At 43.1% G+C, this 15,433-nt stretch overlaps 1 protein-coding gene across 1 annotated transcript in view; it reads right to left on the bottom strand.

Annotated features, from left to right (window-relative positions):
* LOC126199555 (cardioacceleratory peptide receptor-like) overlaps nt 1-15,433 on the bottom strand; it is a 385,883-nt gene that overhangs the window by 108,108 nt on the left and 262,342 nt on the right. Inside the window, exon 3 of the mRNA XM_049936477.1 lies at nt 7,522-7,615. Within this exon, the coding sequence (XP_049792434.1) occupies nt 7,522-7,615 (94 nt within the window). The remainder of the gene's footprint in view (nt 1-7,521; nt 7,616-15,433) is intronic.

Consider the following 15,433-nt stretch of genomic DNA (forward strand, 5'->3'; position numbering starts at 1 on the left):
TTTGGTATGATTTTTCATTTAAAAAAATAGTACTTTACGACAATAACCACAACGGATATAGTTGAAATATTTTATTTATGAGATTTTATTGAAATTTTACTGCGAAATTTCACAAATCAATATTCTACTCCTTTAGCATTGTTTACAGCAGAGAACATAAGCATTTAAAAAGATCGCACATTTCCAGTTCGCATTACATCAGTTTTTCTTTAAAAACGTGGCCGTCCGCCTATCAATTTCCGAAAAGCTCGTTTCGATTTCCTGAATCGTATACAAAATATAAAGGGGTCAGGTTTCACTGATTCAAGCTACTGAATGTGACAAATTCCAAATGTTTCCTGTGATCTTGTAATCGGATGTCATCGGAGCTTCTTGCATTTTGTGAACATTACTGCGCATTTGTTCATATATAAAGGGAGCTACCGTTCACTACAGCAGGTATAATGGTGTCTACGTCGTTGGTAATTTTCTTTCGATCATTAATCACTGTCGTGTAGTCTATAGTATAGCATGCAAATAATGAGAGAACTGCCGATACGGTGTGATATATTGTTTAAGTACAATGAGAACATCAGCGGCCCTACGAGGGATTTTCGGAAAGTAAAGCTTGTTGAATTATAAAATAAACGTCAATTTATTGAGAGATTTTTTTTATTGAATACAATTTAACGCCAAGACCGTCAGGTAGTTTTCTATGTCATTGCCTCCTACATTATGGCGGTCGTCATATCGAGGAACGAGTTATTCAGTGCCGTCCTAATAGTATTCTGCCACTTGTGATTTAAGCCATGTTTCGGTACTCTCGTTTAACTGGCCGTCGTCTTCAAACACTGTGATATTAGCCATTTTTCTTCTTAAAAATGGGTGAAAATCTTCGGAAGACAAATCAGGGCTGTACGGAGGTTTAACAAGCATTTCCTTCTGTTCTGGATAGTTCTTCTGATGTTGTTTAGGGTTTCACAGCATAATTTGGAGTCACTTTTGTGCGCCTTTCCACATACTCAACAAAGAGTTTCGAACAGAAAACGTTGGGCGTCTCTTATAAAGGTTTACAAGGAGAATTGACGTGGATTCAATGTATTGGTTGGTTACGTTGATATAAGCAACTCATGTTTTCCCGTGTCATTGTCATTAAGGAGTTAGTGTCCGGCATCGTACAGCAACAGAAACGTCAATCCGGCTCTCAGTCTCTTCGTTTTGGTGGACTCCAATCAGATACTTCGGGACCCATCGCGCACACAGTATTTGCTAACGAAGTTTGTCAGTCAGAAGTAAGTAAAACACTGTCCGTGATATCTAAGAGAAATTGACTGCTAATTCCGTAACAGTGAACTGTCGATTTTCTCTAATTTTGTTATTGACCTTTGTAACAAGTTCATTTGTCGTTCGTACATTATCGACGTTGATCTGGCCCTTAGGAAAAAAACGGCGCCACTTAACACTGTCAACTAACATTAATATGATCACCTGTCAAGCAGAAAAAGCACGTTTTGCGGCGCGTACCGAAGAGAGTCATTGGGGTCCTGGAATGTACCGACAGGAATACGGAGCCACGCCGACTCCAGTACCGTTGCCAGCTGTCCAAGGTTTATCGTTTGAGGATCCATGGCTGCGGAGGCCTACACATAGCAACGTTCGCTGAACTGTTGTTGAAGAGGCACTTTTGGTAGCCCGTTGGTTCATCCGGTCGATCAGTTGCTCAACAGTTGCACGTCTGTTCTCTCGTACACATCCCCTCAGCCTTCGTTCATTCCTGTCATCTATGGCCGATGGTGCACCAAAGTCGCCTCGGCTGCGAGTTTACATAGCACCCTTTTGCCATGCACAGGATACTTTACGTAGTTATTACACGTTGACTTTGAACATAGGCAGTGGTCACGTTAAAGTGACTAAAGCGTGTATAATAGTAATATCAATCAAAGTCTTCTCCGCGTACAGAAGGGACTACAGCACGGAATTTGCTGGCGATGGGATTTTCTGTGATAGCGACCATTTCGATTTACAATTACGGCAGAAACAACACTTCGATAAACTTTCCACAACACTGTCATACTCGTTCTGAGCAGGGAGAAACAGCTATGCTGAAATCATCCCACTACTATCACTTCTCCGCTCTCCAGACATGATCGGTCAGTTATCATATTCCGCTTCGTTGACTTTTAATCGACTGAAGATTTGTATCTAATATTAAATACTGGATTCCATACCTTCTTGGATCACTGTAGCAACAGTGAGAAAGCCTGATGATATTTATTGTCAAATGAACAATGTATTCATATAAAGTGACCACATTTTATAGACCCTAACTCGGGAGACATTAAAAGAAGAACTTAATTGAATGTATTAAATTCGAAATGTGACTTCAGCTTTTACCTTACTTTACTGATACCTACTAAGAGAAAGTACTGAGAGCTTACCAAGTGCATCTCTCAGTGTAGTGAATTTTCTTCATCAGTCTGTATTCTTAAAGAGCACCGAGTGAGGTGGAGCAGTGGTTACCACACTGGACTCCCATTCGGAATGACCACGGTTCAAACCTGCGTCCGGCTATCCTGATTCAGTTTTCTGTAATTCTCTAAATCGCTCCAGGCAAATGCCGTGATGTTTCCTGTGAAAGGGCACGGCCTACTTCCTTCCCCATCCTTCCCTAATCCGAAGTGACTGATAACCTCGCTTTTTGGTACCCTCCCCCGAATCAACCAACCAGCCTTAAACAGCATATGAAATTTGAAGCACACATGTTGCATCTCAAATGGCTCTGAGCACTATGGGACTTAACTTCTGAGGCCATCAGTCCCCTAGAACTTAGAACTACTTAAACCTAAGCAACCTAAGGACATCACACACATCCATGTCCGAGGCAGGATTCGAACCTGCGACCGTAGTGGTCGCGCGGTTCCGGACTGTAGCGCCCAGAACGGCTCGGCCACTCCGGCCGGCCATGTTGCATCACTCTTTTCCTTTTGAGTCAGAAGACCTAATGTCACTGACGAATGGAAATGCTTTTTGCAACTGTTCACTGATGGAGTACTTGCGCATCTATGAACTCATTCCTTCCGGAGTGTGGTTATTGATGGAGAAAAACAACTAAACTTAACTAGAGCATTCGCGTTTACAGATAACATTCACTGGTAAGCCAAACCGCCGCGTGGGATTAGCCGAGCGGTCTAAAGCGCTGCAGTCATGGACTGTGCGGCTGGTCCCGGCAGAGGTTCGAGTCCTCCCTCGGCCATGGGTGAATGTGTTTGTCCTTAGGATAATTTAGGTTAAGTAGTGTGTAAGCTTAGGGACTGATGACCTCAGCAGTTAAGTCCCATAAGATTTCACACACATTTGAACATAAGACAGAACGTTTCTGCCACTGCCGACCGCGACATTTGACGCCGCCTGGTGCTGTTATGGGCACATGATGCTGTACAGAAGGTATGTAAGAGGAGCAGACACGGACAATTCACAGATTATTACTATGTAGAGTCTGTGAACGAGTATCTCGAAAACGGCGAAGTTGGTCGAATGTTGACGTGTTGCTGTTGTGAGCATCTACGGAAAGAGGCAGGACTGTGAAATTATAACTAGGTGCTAAGTAGTTGGACGTCCACGACTCTTCAGAGAACGTGGATACGGAGGCTTGTTTTCTCGCTAAAATAGGATCTCTGGCGTCTCTGCCGAAAGAGTACAATGATTGTGCACGTACAAGTGTTTCTGAGCACGCCATTCATCGTACATTGTTGAACATGGAGCCCCGCAGCAGACGACCCCTAAGTGCTCACATGCTGACCTAACGACATCGTTAATTAAGATTGCAGTGGGCAACGGACCATCGGAATTCGACCGTCGATCAATGGAAACGTGTCGGCTCTTCACGTGACTCACATTTTTACTACACTCGGTCGATGGTCGTCTCCACAAAAGCCGTCATCGAGGTGAACAGCTGCTCGAAAAGTGCAGCGCGCCACGGACACAGGCTGATGGGAGCAGTATAATGCTATTGGAGCCATTCTCCTGCGATTGCTTAGGACCTGTGGTAGTAATCAAAGAAACGCTGACAACTGCATCCATTCATGCTTGATGTGTTCCCCGATTGTGATGTCTTCTTTCAGCAGGAACCGTGATACAGTGCTTAGAGAAGCATTATAGTGAACTCTTGTTGATGTGTCAGCGACCAAATTCGCCTGACGTAAATCCTATGGAACCCATCTGGATCGCTATCGGGTGCCGTGACCCCGTACACCAATCAGCGCCCCATTATTACACTGCTGGACATTAAAATTGCTACAACAAGAAGAAATGAAGATGATAAACGGGTATTCATTGGACAAATATATTACACTAGAACTGACAAGTAATTACATTTTCACGCAGTTTGGCTGCATAGATCCTGACTAATCAGTACCCAGAACAACCACCTCTGGCGTAATAACGGTCTTGATACGCCTGGGCATTGAGTCAAACAGAGCTTCGATGGTGTGTACAGGTACAGCTGCCCATGCAGCTTCAACACGATACCACAGTTAATCAAGAGTAGTGACTGGCGTATTGTGACGAGCCAGTTGCTCGCCCACCATTGACCAGACGTTTTCACTTGGTGAGAGATCTGGAGAATGTGCTGGCCAGGACAGCAGTCAACATTTTCTATATCCAGAAAGGCCCGTACAGCACCTGCAACATGCGGTCGTGCATTATCCTGCTGAAATGTAGGGTTTCACAGGGATCGAATTAAGGGTACAGCCACGGGTCGTAACACATCTGAAATGTAACGTCCATTGTTCAAAGTGCAGTCCGTGCGAACAAGTGGTGACCGAGACGTGTAACCAATGACACCGCATACCATCAGGCCGGGTGATACGCCAGTATGGCGATGACGAATACACGCTTCCCATGTGTGTTCACCGCGATGTCGCCAAACGCGGATGCGACCACCATGATGCTGTATACAAAATCTGGATTCATCCGAAAAAATGACGTTTTGGCATTCGTGCACCCAGGTTCGTCGTTGAGTACACCATCGCAGGCGCTCCTGTCTATGATGCAGCGTCAAGGGTAACCGCAGCCATGGTCTCCGAGCTGATAGTCCATGCTGCTGCAAACGTCGTCCAACTGTTCGTGCTGATGGTTGTTGTCTTGCAAACGTCCCCCTCTGTTGACTCAGGGATCGAGACGTGGCTGCACGATCCGTTACAGCTATACGGATAGGATGCCTGTCATCTCGACTACTAGTGATACAAGGCCGTTGGGATCCAGCACGGCGGTCCGTATTGCCCTCCTGAACCCACCGATTCCGTATTCTGCTAACAGTCGCTGGATCTCGACAGACGTGAGCAGCAATGTCGCGATACAATAGACCGCAATCGCAGTAGGCTAGAATCCGACCTTTATCAAAGTCGGAAACGTGATGGTAGGCATTTCTCTCATTACACGAGGCATCACAACAACGTTTCACCAGGCAACGCCGGTCAACTGCTGTTTGTGTATGAGAAATCAGTTGGAAACTTTCCTGATGTCAGCACGTTGTAGGCGTCGCCACCGGTGCCAACCTTGTGTGAATGCTCTGAAAGCTAATCATTTACATATCACAGCATCTTCTTCCTGTTGGTTAAATTTCCTCTCTGTAGCACGTCATCTTCGTGGTGTAGCAATTTTAATGGCCAGTAGAGACGTATCTCCACAAACCTAGCAATGAATTGTCGGATTCCTAATATGCTTAATCATTGTTTTACTTCGTTTCAAAGACGGACAAACAAGGTATTAAGCAGGTGGTCTAATGTTTTGGCTCATCGGTGTATGATGGTGGAAACCAGCTCGATGCCTTCTGCACAATAATGTCAGTGGGTGCACTCTCGTAGAAATAGAGTATCTTTGGCAAACGGTTTCGCCAACTTCACTGCAACTAATAATGTAACACATCGATAAAGGCGAAAGAAATATCTAATTCGGTGTAAACAGTTTATTATTATTACATCCAGGATAAAAAACTGCTACAAAACTCGTGACCTCTTGGAAAAAGAAAAAAAGAACAGGATGGACGATCAGCGTAGCTCATACAATGCAGAAGGGTTTTACGGGCGGTGTTTGCATTACAGGTGACATTTGTTTGAAGGTTGTTAGGGTGTTGAGGAAAGCACACTTCGCCGTTCGGGGTAGCCGCATGGTCTAGGGGCGCCTTCCCAAGGTTCGCGCGGCTCGCCCGGTCGGAGGTTGCAGTCCTCCCTCGGGCACGGGTGTGTGTGTGTTGTCCTTAGCGTAAGTTTGTTTAAGTTAGATTAAGTAGTGTGTAAGTCTAGGGACGGATGACCTCAGTAGTCTGGTCCCATAAGAACTCCCACAAATTTTCAACGCACACTTCTCTCTCTAACATTTCGTTATCTACTACTGGTGACATCATCAGAGGTTATAATAACTGAGAAACCATTTACAGTCTCAAAGAACTTCAGCAAGCCGAAGTGTTTTTACGCATCCAGGTTACGGTCATCAGACCACAGCCCAAGATTGCGGGGTAGAGCCGACGTGTGTTATGTGTTTAGTATTGAGGCTCACAACTTGTCTCATTTCACTAAATCTTTTTTTCGGTTGAACCTGTCAACAGAACGCATTTTTCATGACACATATAACCAATGGGGGTAAATGGTTCTAATGGCTCTGAGCACTATGGGACTTATCATCTATGGTCATCAGTCCCCTAGAACTTAGAACTACTTAAACCTAACTAACCTAAGGACAGCACACAACACCCAGCCATCACGAGGCAGAGAAAATCTCTGACCCCGCCGGGAATCGAACCCGGGAACCCGGGCGTGGGAAGCGAGAACGCTACCGCACGACCACGAGATTCGGGCAATGGGGGTAGGTACCTTATGCCAAAACTAAGAAAGTTTAAAAAACTAAATTCAAAATTCGTTAATTGTTGTTGAGTTATTTAATAACATACTTTTAAAAGCGATATTGATGTGTCAGTATGGTCCAGGGCACGGAAATATCTTTAAGCACACTTTTAGCGACATCAACACAGTTTCAGTAACGTGTGCTTCCTGGGGGTAGGGAGGCGTGGTATTAGGGTACTTATGCCCATTCAAAACAAGATTGTTAACTGTTGTTGAGTTTTACTCATAACATACTTTTCAAAGAGATACTAATGTGTAAGTAAGGTCCTGAACCTCAAAATATTGAATACGACGTTCATTGAGGAAAGTAATATGGACTTACGTTTTGGGTTATGTACACCTGAAAAATTTGAAACTTTTATGGAATCAGATAGAATTTTCATTACATATAATAAATATGTTTTTTTTCGAGATTTTAAAATATCAAGTAACTGACTAGATTGCAATATGTTCAAATCATGGACATAAATATTTCCGCCCTCCTTCACCTTGGTATTGCGGGGGTTAATTCTTTTAAAAATTTCAATGGACTTTCTGCACATCCTGACGTAGTAATAATTTACAGCTTTCCCATAGAACAAATATTACCGGAAAGCAGCTACGTACTAATGTACTATATGAAATTAAATATGTTGTTACTCACAGCTTCCTGAGAAGTTCATGGGGTGCGTGATTGCGTCGTAGCGGTCAATGCTCAGTGCCACCAGCATGTAGGTCGACGAGTACGTAACGACTGCCTGAAACATGAAAACGAGAGCACAGCAGCTAGAGTGCATCACGCCAGTCCAATTCTCCGAACCGTACCTCACGCAGAAGATTTCTACTTACGGGGGAAAAAGGAAAAAGGGGGCGTTCCATATGAAATCTAATTTTTATCTTGCATCAGTGGCTGTGTCGCAGCAAACTTCAAATGCAATTACGGCCGTATATACGCTTCCAGGAATACAGAGAGGATGTTGTTACCGCATTTTTTAAAATTATTTTTGAACTGGGTTGTTGAAATTTAGAGATTCTTTTGAAAGAAATTGCGGTAATGCAATTATTTTGTGAAGGCCATGATTTCTCATGAAAAGCCGGAGCAAGCTGTGCTTCAGTTCTCGGAATGTTACTGATTGTGAGCTCGCGTTGCAAGTACTATTATTCCACTCTCAGTGGGAACGAGATACGTTATCAGATTGTACTGCATCGGGATTTACACCATTATGAGATAGCAAAATTTAACAGCCTTACGGCAGACTTTGATTAATCTTCAGAGCCTGTTGGACGGTCGTTTTTGTTATTTGTTTCGTGTCAGCCTAACACTCGTACCAAGGCTAGGCCGGGATACGAACCCAGACGTCATCGATATCTTGCCATTATTTTTCATCTGTTATGAGAATATGGTGCATATTTCTCCACTAATTCAGTCTCAGTTACACCTCTCAAGATATGATGAAAGCAATCTCTCCCCTCTACCAATTTCCCGAGTATTCTAGATCCATCATAACATGGGAGACTCCCTAAAGAATGGAGAAGAACAAGCCATAAGGGCTTTCACTGGATCTGATAACTGTGCTTCCTTCACTCAACCGGAGGTCCAACACACGCGAAAGCATGTGTCCAGATTCGAATACCGTTTTACCATTAATGATCTATGAAGAGTACAATCACTCTAGATTTAATACTTTCATTTTTTATACTAGTTTCACTATCATCTTCACTTACAGACGTTCAGATTTAGTTTAAAAGTATGGCCGAGTCAAATGGCTTCGTAAAAAATAATGTTTATTGTACGAGTTACGGGAAACCAAATGTGATACAGGCACCTTATTCTCATACAGAACATAGAGATCCACGAATCAAAATAAAACGCTGTCGGTGAACTTGTGCATATCAGATTATTAATTATTCATTTTCTGTTTTTAACATGTCGTAATGCCATGGAATAAGGGAAAGCTTTTGTCTTTCCGCACTTATTATCAACTGACAGACATCCCATTATTTGCAAAATGAGTTTTTCAGTTAACGCTTCCATACAACTTCAACGGTACAAGAGTTCCAAGTCGCGAAAAAGATCTGAAGTAAAATTCAACTGGTAAGAAAACTCTTATATTCACCGGCATTAGGTTTCTTACTGCGATAACATCCGATACTGCGATAACATCCGAGTGTTAGCAACGAAATCAGGGGTGAAGGGTAATTTATAATAAGCCCTTTCCTTCTCCTATGTGCAGGGTGATTATAATTAAACTTCCCGTTTCAAAATACTGTAAAAAGAGAATCGCTGCTCATAACTATGCCAAAGTTGAACGGAAAAATAATGAAAAATGGGGAAACGTTACGGAACTCAAAAAATTAACGAAACTTTTCCCACTAGATGACGCTGTAAGTGTGACAACGTGAAGGGTGTGTGTGTTGGCTATGGTGTGTGTTGCACTACAAACCAACCGTACTGTTCAATGTGTTGAGCTGTACAAGTTCGACGGTCTATAGTCGTAGCACTGTTAGTTAGGTAAGTCCATCCACAATGCTAAGGCACCATATCGGATGGGAAAACTCGTTTTCGTTTTTGTTCTGCCCCCCAAAACAGCATTAAAACAACACTGAAGTCGGTTTCTAACTGGTATGGGACTGGCGCAAGACATGTTCAATATGCTATCCATCGTTTTTTGCTTCAAATTGAAATCGAGAAACAACATATTGCAGAACAGAGCGGAGTGTCTCAGGCTTCACGATCAGAATACGTTTCGAAATTCGTGCCTTCAATTCAACCACGTTTGTAATCGGAGCACTAAACACAACGTCTTTCAGATAACCGCACAGCCAGAACAAACACGGATTAAGATCAGGTCATCTCTGCGGCCAAGCTGTAGGGAAAACTGTCTCTGCAGCAGCCGCTCCACTGGCTGTTCAATCACACCCAAGCTGTTCGAATGACATTAGTGCGCAACAGACTGTCTTAAAGTTTACCAGTGACGGTACAGACAATAGGAATCGCAGGGCTCATCTCCTCGAAAAAATATGGCCCTACGATAAAGCCGCACCCCGCAGTTATCTTCGTAGTATGTAGCTGTACCAGATGATGTGCGAGCAGATTTTCCGTTGCCCATGTATTGAAATGCTGTGTACTGTCATGTCTTTGTGCATGGAAAGCGGTTCGTCGGTCCACAGAAAGTTCCGTTACCATTCATTGTCCATCTGCATGAGACAAGAAATTCTAGTGCACACGTTTGTCTTGCAGGAAAGTCAGCAGGAAGCAACTCCTGAAAATGAGTTGTTCTGGATGGATAGCAGCGCAGGATGTTTCGAAGAATCTTGCTCGGAGGCATGTCCAAAGTTCGGGCAGTTCGCCGTGGACTGCATGTTTGCACACCACCGCTAGACCCCTCCTGAATTGCGTTGGCCACGTTTCCTACTGACGTCGGATCAAATGTTTTCCTCATTCTGCCACACTGTACTTCCAAAGAACATGCCTTTTCGAATTTCGTTATCATTTCCTCACATCCTTGACAACGATCGGACTAACGGTTTTCTTCATACCCTTTTGTGTTCGGAACTTATTCAGAACCACTGGCGCGGTCATCATTCTTGTAAAAGAGACACACCCACTAGCGCGACGTCACGCGTTGAGACAGTTACGCCGAGTGTCTTAGGTGCAAACTAAGGGAAGGAACACCATTTCTTTCGTATATTTTGCCGCTTACAGTGGCATCTAGTGGTAAATATTTCGTTTCTTTCTTTATTTTTTTCCCTCCATACTGTCTCTCCCTTCTTCGATCACATTTGTTTCAAATCTGATGTCATTGTGAGCACTGGGTAGATTTTTCGGTCTACTGAAACTAGAACTTTAATCATAAGCGCCCCATATTTCACACCAATCCCTTACGACCACTATTGTATCACTGATTCGTCTATTGTAAGCCGGGTGCTCGGTCAGATGACAGATATCAACGACACTGCGGATACCGGATAAATCTGCCTATTAGGTAACGGATTGGTGCAAATTTTTAAAAATGTCTGCAACGTTATGCAGGACCTGAAAGTAGATTGTTCTTTGTGAGCATGATATATGCAGTCTTGTTGACAGGCGAGTTAAATACATATGCTGACCCATTTTTATGGAGTGTGAGTGAATACACATGACGAGTGTTTCTATCACTTGAAGATGAGATTATTAAATGGTGAATCCTGTCTAGCAGATTAAATAAAAATTTATTGAAGGATACTGGTCTCAAGCATTGTTGCTAATCTGCAGTGAAGACACTATAAACGGCGTACTGATTCAGTTTGGGGAAGTTAGTGCGTGAGGTGATGCCTACACTGTTACGGACCTATTATTTGGCTGAAGAGACACGTAGACAATAATATAAACATAGTGCAGGAAAGCAGAACGCAGTTCCAACCGGGTATATCTCTAGAACGGTATCTAATTCTTAAAGACCATTCCGCCTCGCTTCGCATATGGTAGCAGGGCAGTCTTAGCTGACTCATCACTGTTGACAATAATTGTATTCTCCTCGTCAAATCTGTGTTTGGGGTTTACTGGTTAAACAAATGTCCACAAATTTCATGTCTGACCGCCTAGGTATTGGGTATGTTGAACTCACACTATTCGACACATGTAGGGGTGTAATGGACCTGACGAAAGAATCCTGCCCCCCCCCCCCCCTTCCGCGTCCGAGTCACAAGTCACTGACTTCCACTGTGGGAGGCCAATGTCGGCGCAGTGGGACATCTACGCTATCACATGCTGAATACTTTTTCTGTGCTGTTGAGAAAAGTGGAAGGGACACGTTAACAGGTGAACTGACAATTGGGTGCTTCTGAAGAATGTGAGGAGCTAATGTGAAATGACGATATGCAGTTTACTAGTTTGGTAGGGAATGAACACTTTCTGTGAATGCTTTTATGCTCTTGTGGAGAGGGAAGTGCGGTAAGATAGTACTGAAGTGGAAGGAGGTTTTAGCAGAAGAGAAGTGGGCGACCAGCGGACATAATACATGGCGTCCGTTCTTAACTGGGGACATGGTGTTTGCCAAGTAAAGGAATTCCGCCCACAGTGCAGTAAGCGTGTGATCGTCAGCTGTGGGTAATGCGGGACTCATAGAACATTTAACAATGGAGGAAGTTAGCTGGAGGAGATGTTAGGAAATAAATAGAGTGTATGATCACGTTCCAGGACATCGGTCTGGACGACGACTTGGATGGACGCTTGTTGGCGAGCGAGAACAGAGAAGGCTCATATGGAGACGGCACTGCCCGTCGCACACGCACCGCTAGGAGACTTGGTCAGCTGGCCGCAACACTCCCACTGAGGTCCACGAGAAAGACGGGCGACAGATACTACGTCTCAGCACGTGACATTGCAGTTCATGCGAATGCCAGCAGCCGCATCTGGCGGGAGCAAGTAACTATTTCAGACGAGTTTAGCAATTATTGACTGCTCGTTTAAATACAAGAAAGCCAGCTTTCGATAGCACATGACAAAGTTTAAACATTTACTCGGTGCCCTTTCTACTAGATATTGATTTCCCATGCGCCCTACACAGAGCCGAACGTTCACAAAGTGTGGCGTACAAGACGACTAGTGTGACGTCACAAGTTCGTTGTGGGGCCCGTATTTCTCGTGGAGCCCGAGTCCCGCGTGCTGACCTTATGCTTCTACGAGACGACGCCTGGCGACCTGCTACGTGTCACCCGCTGTGACGCTAGTGGCTTTATCAATGCCTAGTAAAATGCACTCCAGCTCTCATCTATGTCCACCTGTCAATCGTGTTTGTCTTACAGCAACAATGTTTCAACACACTGGTAACGACAATGATTCAAATGGTTCAAATGGCTTTGAGCACTGTGGGATTTAATGTCTGAGGCCATCAGTCCCCTAGAACTTACAGCTACTTAAACCTAACTAACCTAAGGACATCACACACATCCATGCCCGAGGCAGGATTCGAACCTGCGAGCATAGCGGTCGTGCGGTTCCAGAGTGAAGCGTCTAGAACCGCTCGGCCACTCCGGCCGGCAGTAACGGCAATGAAAAGCTTGTAATTGAAAATGGGTAAATTGTTGTATCCTTTCTCATGATTAAAAGTAATCTGTTATTGTGTTTCTATAACCATGGTTCAAAGACACTGTTGTTCCTAAAAAAAGCATTTGTGACTAATCCCTTTACATTCTGCAACTAGCGCTTCCAATCCTTTTATATAATTTTCAAATGCATTACTCAAGTGCAGTTACTGTGCTTCAGTTTTATTCAATATGCGAATACTGCACTTAATTTCAGTATAACATGTTGTGATAGCTGTGATTTAATACGCTAATGCAGCACTCAAGTATAGTTTAATATGTACTGTAAAATTCGATCACTGGTACTGCATTTACAGTAGAGACCATTATGATGTACAAGTTAAGACGGAAGAGAGGGGGCCCCCTACATATATCCAGACACAGCAAATATATCGAGATGTAGTTTTCGCTAAACTATAGCGGAAACTGTGATGAATTTTTCGAAGTACTGAACTAATTTTCAACGTTCATAGCCATCGAATTAGTGCGCTATCTTCTTTACAATAGAGTTACATACTTTTTCTGAGGGATTAAATTCGAAGGGGACTTCGACACACACATGTTGAACTTGATCAAATACTAACAAGATAACGGTGCCCAAAACCCCCGATCCACAGTCAGCAGAACAAGTCCGATAAAGTTGCCCTTATTATATACCAGATATAAGACAGTACGTAATTAAGACACAGTTGTTGTGTTTACTTGTGCCCTTGAAACCAAGCAGTCGGTGCTCCGCTGCTGTAGCGGTCAGACAACTTGATCGTGATGCTGTTCTGAATTTTACAATTGATACGGCAGTCGAAAAGCAGTTTTCCTTTACGTGTAATGAGACCTAGCTGTTAGAACAGCTATGCCATTCTGTGCTTAAAGTTATCCTGATCACAAACATAATCTCAAAAAATCAGGAAACTGCAAATTCGAAGAACAAAATAAACCCAACGAAAAAGAAAAGAAAAAGATAGTAATGCAGCTAACATTTTAGAAGCGTAAATCCACGTGTCACTCAGACAGCTTGAATGTGCAAGAAAGCTTCAGTCCACAGAATGTTCTGCAAATATTAAATACTAAAGCATTCAATCCTTTCCACACTTTGCTCCCTCAGCAGTTTCATGGCAACGGCTTTCAAAATCAGGTACAGTTCTCCCAATTTACTATATAACTTTTATCGCTTCAGTCACATTTTTAATAATATTTAATTAGCGCAACGCGTTTCGGCTCCGTTCCACCACCGCCAAGTGCATTAATGTTACATGTACATAATATAAATCACAAGAATGATTCGTTTCATTTGCTGTGTTTTCCAGTGGGGTTATGCGTCTAAACAGAATAATTTTTGTTGCAAAATTAGTTGTCTGGCACACAGAGCTCAGTGGCAGACCCATCACAGCTTAAGGCTTTCACGTACAGGTGTTTACGACATTCGAAAGTTATTGGAATGATGTAAGCAACTGTACTGTGTACACACTATGTGCCACACATCTAAATTTCCAACAAAAACGGTTCTGTTTGGACACACGATCTCACTAACGCACACAGCAAGTGAAACTAACCAGCTTCAGGTTAATATAGCGTACGTCTCACTAAAATGTATCTGATGGTGGCAGCAAGCTATCAAAATACATGGTTCTAATGGAATATTAGTTAAAAAGTGACAAATGGAGCAGAAATTATTTCATAAAATTACAGTACAGTCGCAGTCATAAAAACATTACTTGTAACATGGGTAAATTTAGGATCTCCCAATAGCGTTCCCGAAAACTGCAAACAAAGTGATGCAGCGTTTCTACCCACAATTTTTTTTTTTTTACAGTTGAAGCAGCATTTACAAACTATTCGTCACATCAGCCTTCGCAATAAGAACTAACAGTTTGTAAAAAATCCACTCTGGCTGAAGGAAGTGGATGGCTCAGTTGTCAGGCAAATACAGAATAGTCTATATGTTCCACAAACACCTCCGGACTTACATTAGTGAGAAGAATTAAACCAAGAGTTATGCAAGAAGCACCGACGACTACTCAGTACGTGATATGCTCCGTAATAAGGACCCGTGCTGCGCTAAACCCAAATGAAATTGAAAATGCAGTACGTCTGTCCGGAAATGCTTTATAGAATGTACTAGTGCTCCAGGTCACATTTGGAGCACTTGATAGGACAGTATAAATGTATAGAGACACGGATCTTAGCAGAATTACCTGTTGCTTTATATTTGGTGAAAGTCGAGCAGAGATTTATAGGACCTTAGAGGCAGAAGAGTGGTTTCCGGTGTTGCGATCTTGTTACTGTTTGATCAAGTTGCACACATTTTATGTCACTGGAGTCCTCTTCGAAGGTTCGTTCCAGTGCCTTAGAAAAACTATATAGTTGTATTTATAAGGAAATCGTCTGAATAATTTGGTAGTTACAATTGTTAAAAATTACTTCAGTACGCCAGAAATTTAGCCACATTATCAGCAGTAACACTGCGTAAACCACTACTCCATGTGTTCACTGACTGTGTATACATTCGGGGT

Source organism: Schistocerca nitens, chromosome 8 (assembly GCF_023898315.1).
Source record: "Schistocerca nitens isolate TAMUIC-IGC-003100 chromosome 8, iqSchNite1.1, whole genome shotgun sequence".
NCBI classification, from domain to species: domain Eukaryota; kingdom Metazoa; phylum Arthropoda; class Insecta; order Orthoptera; family Acrididae; genus Schistocerca; species Schistocerca nitens.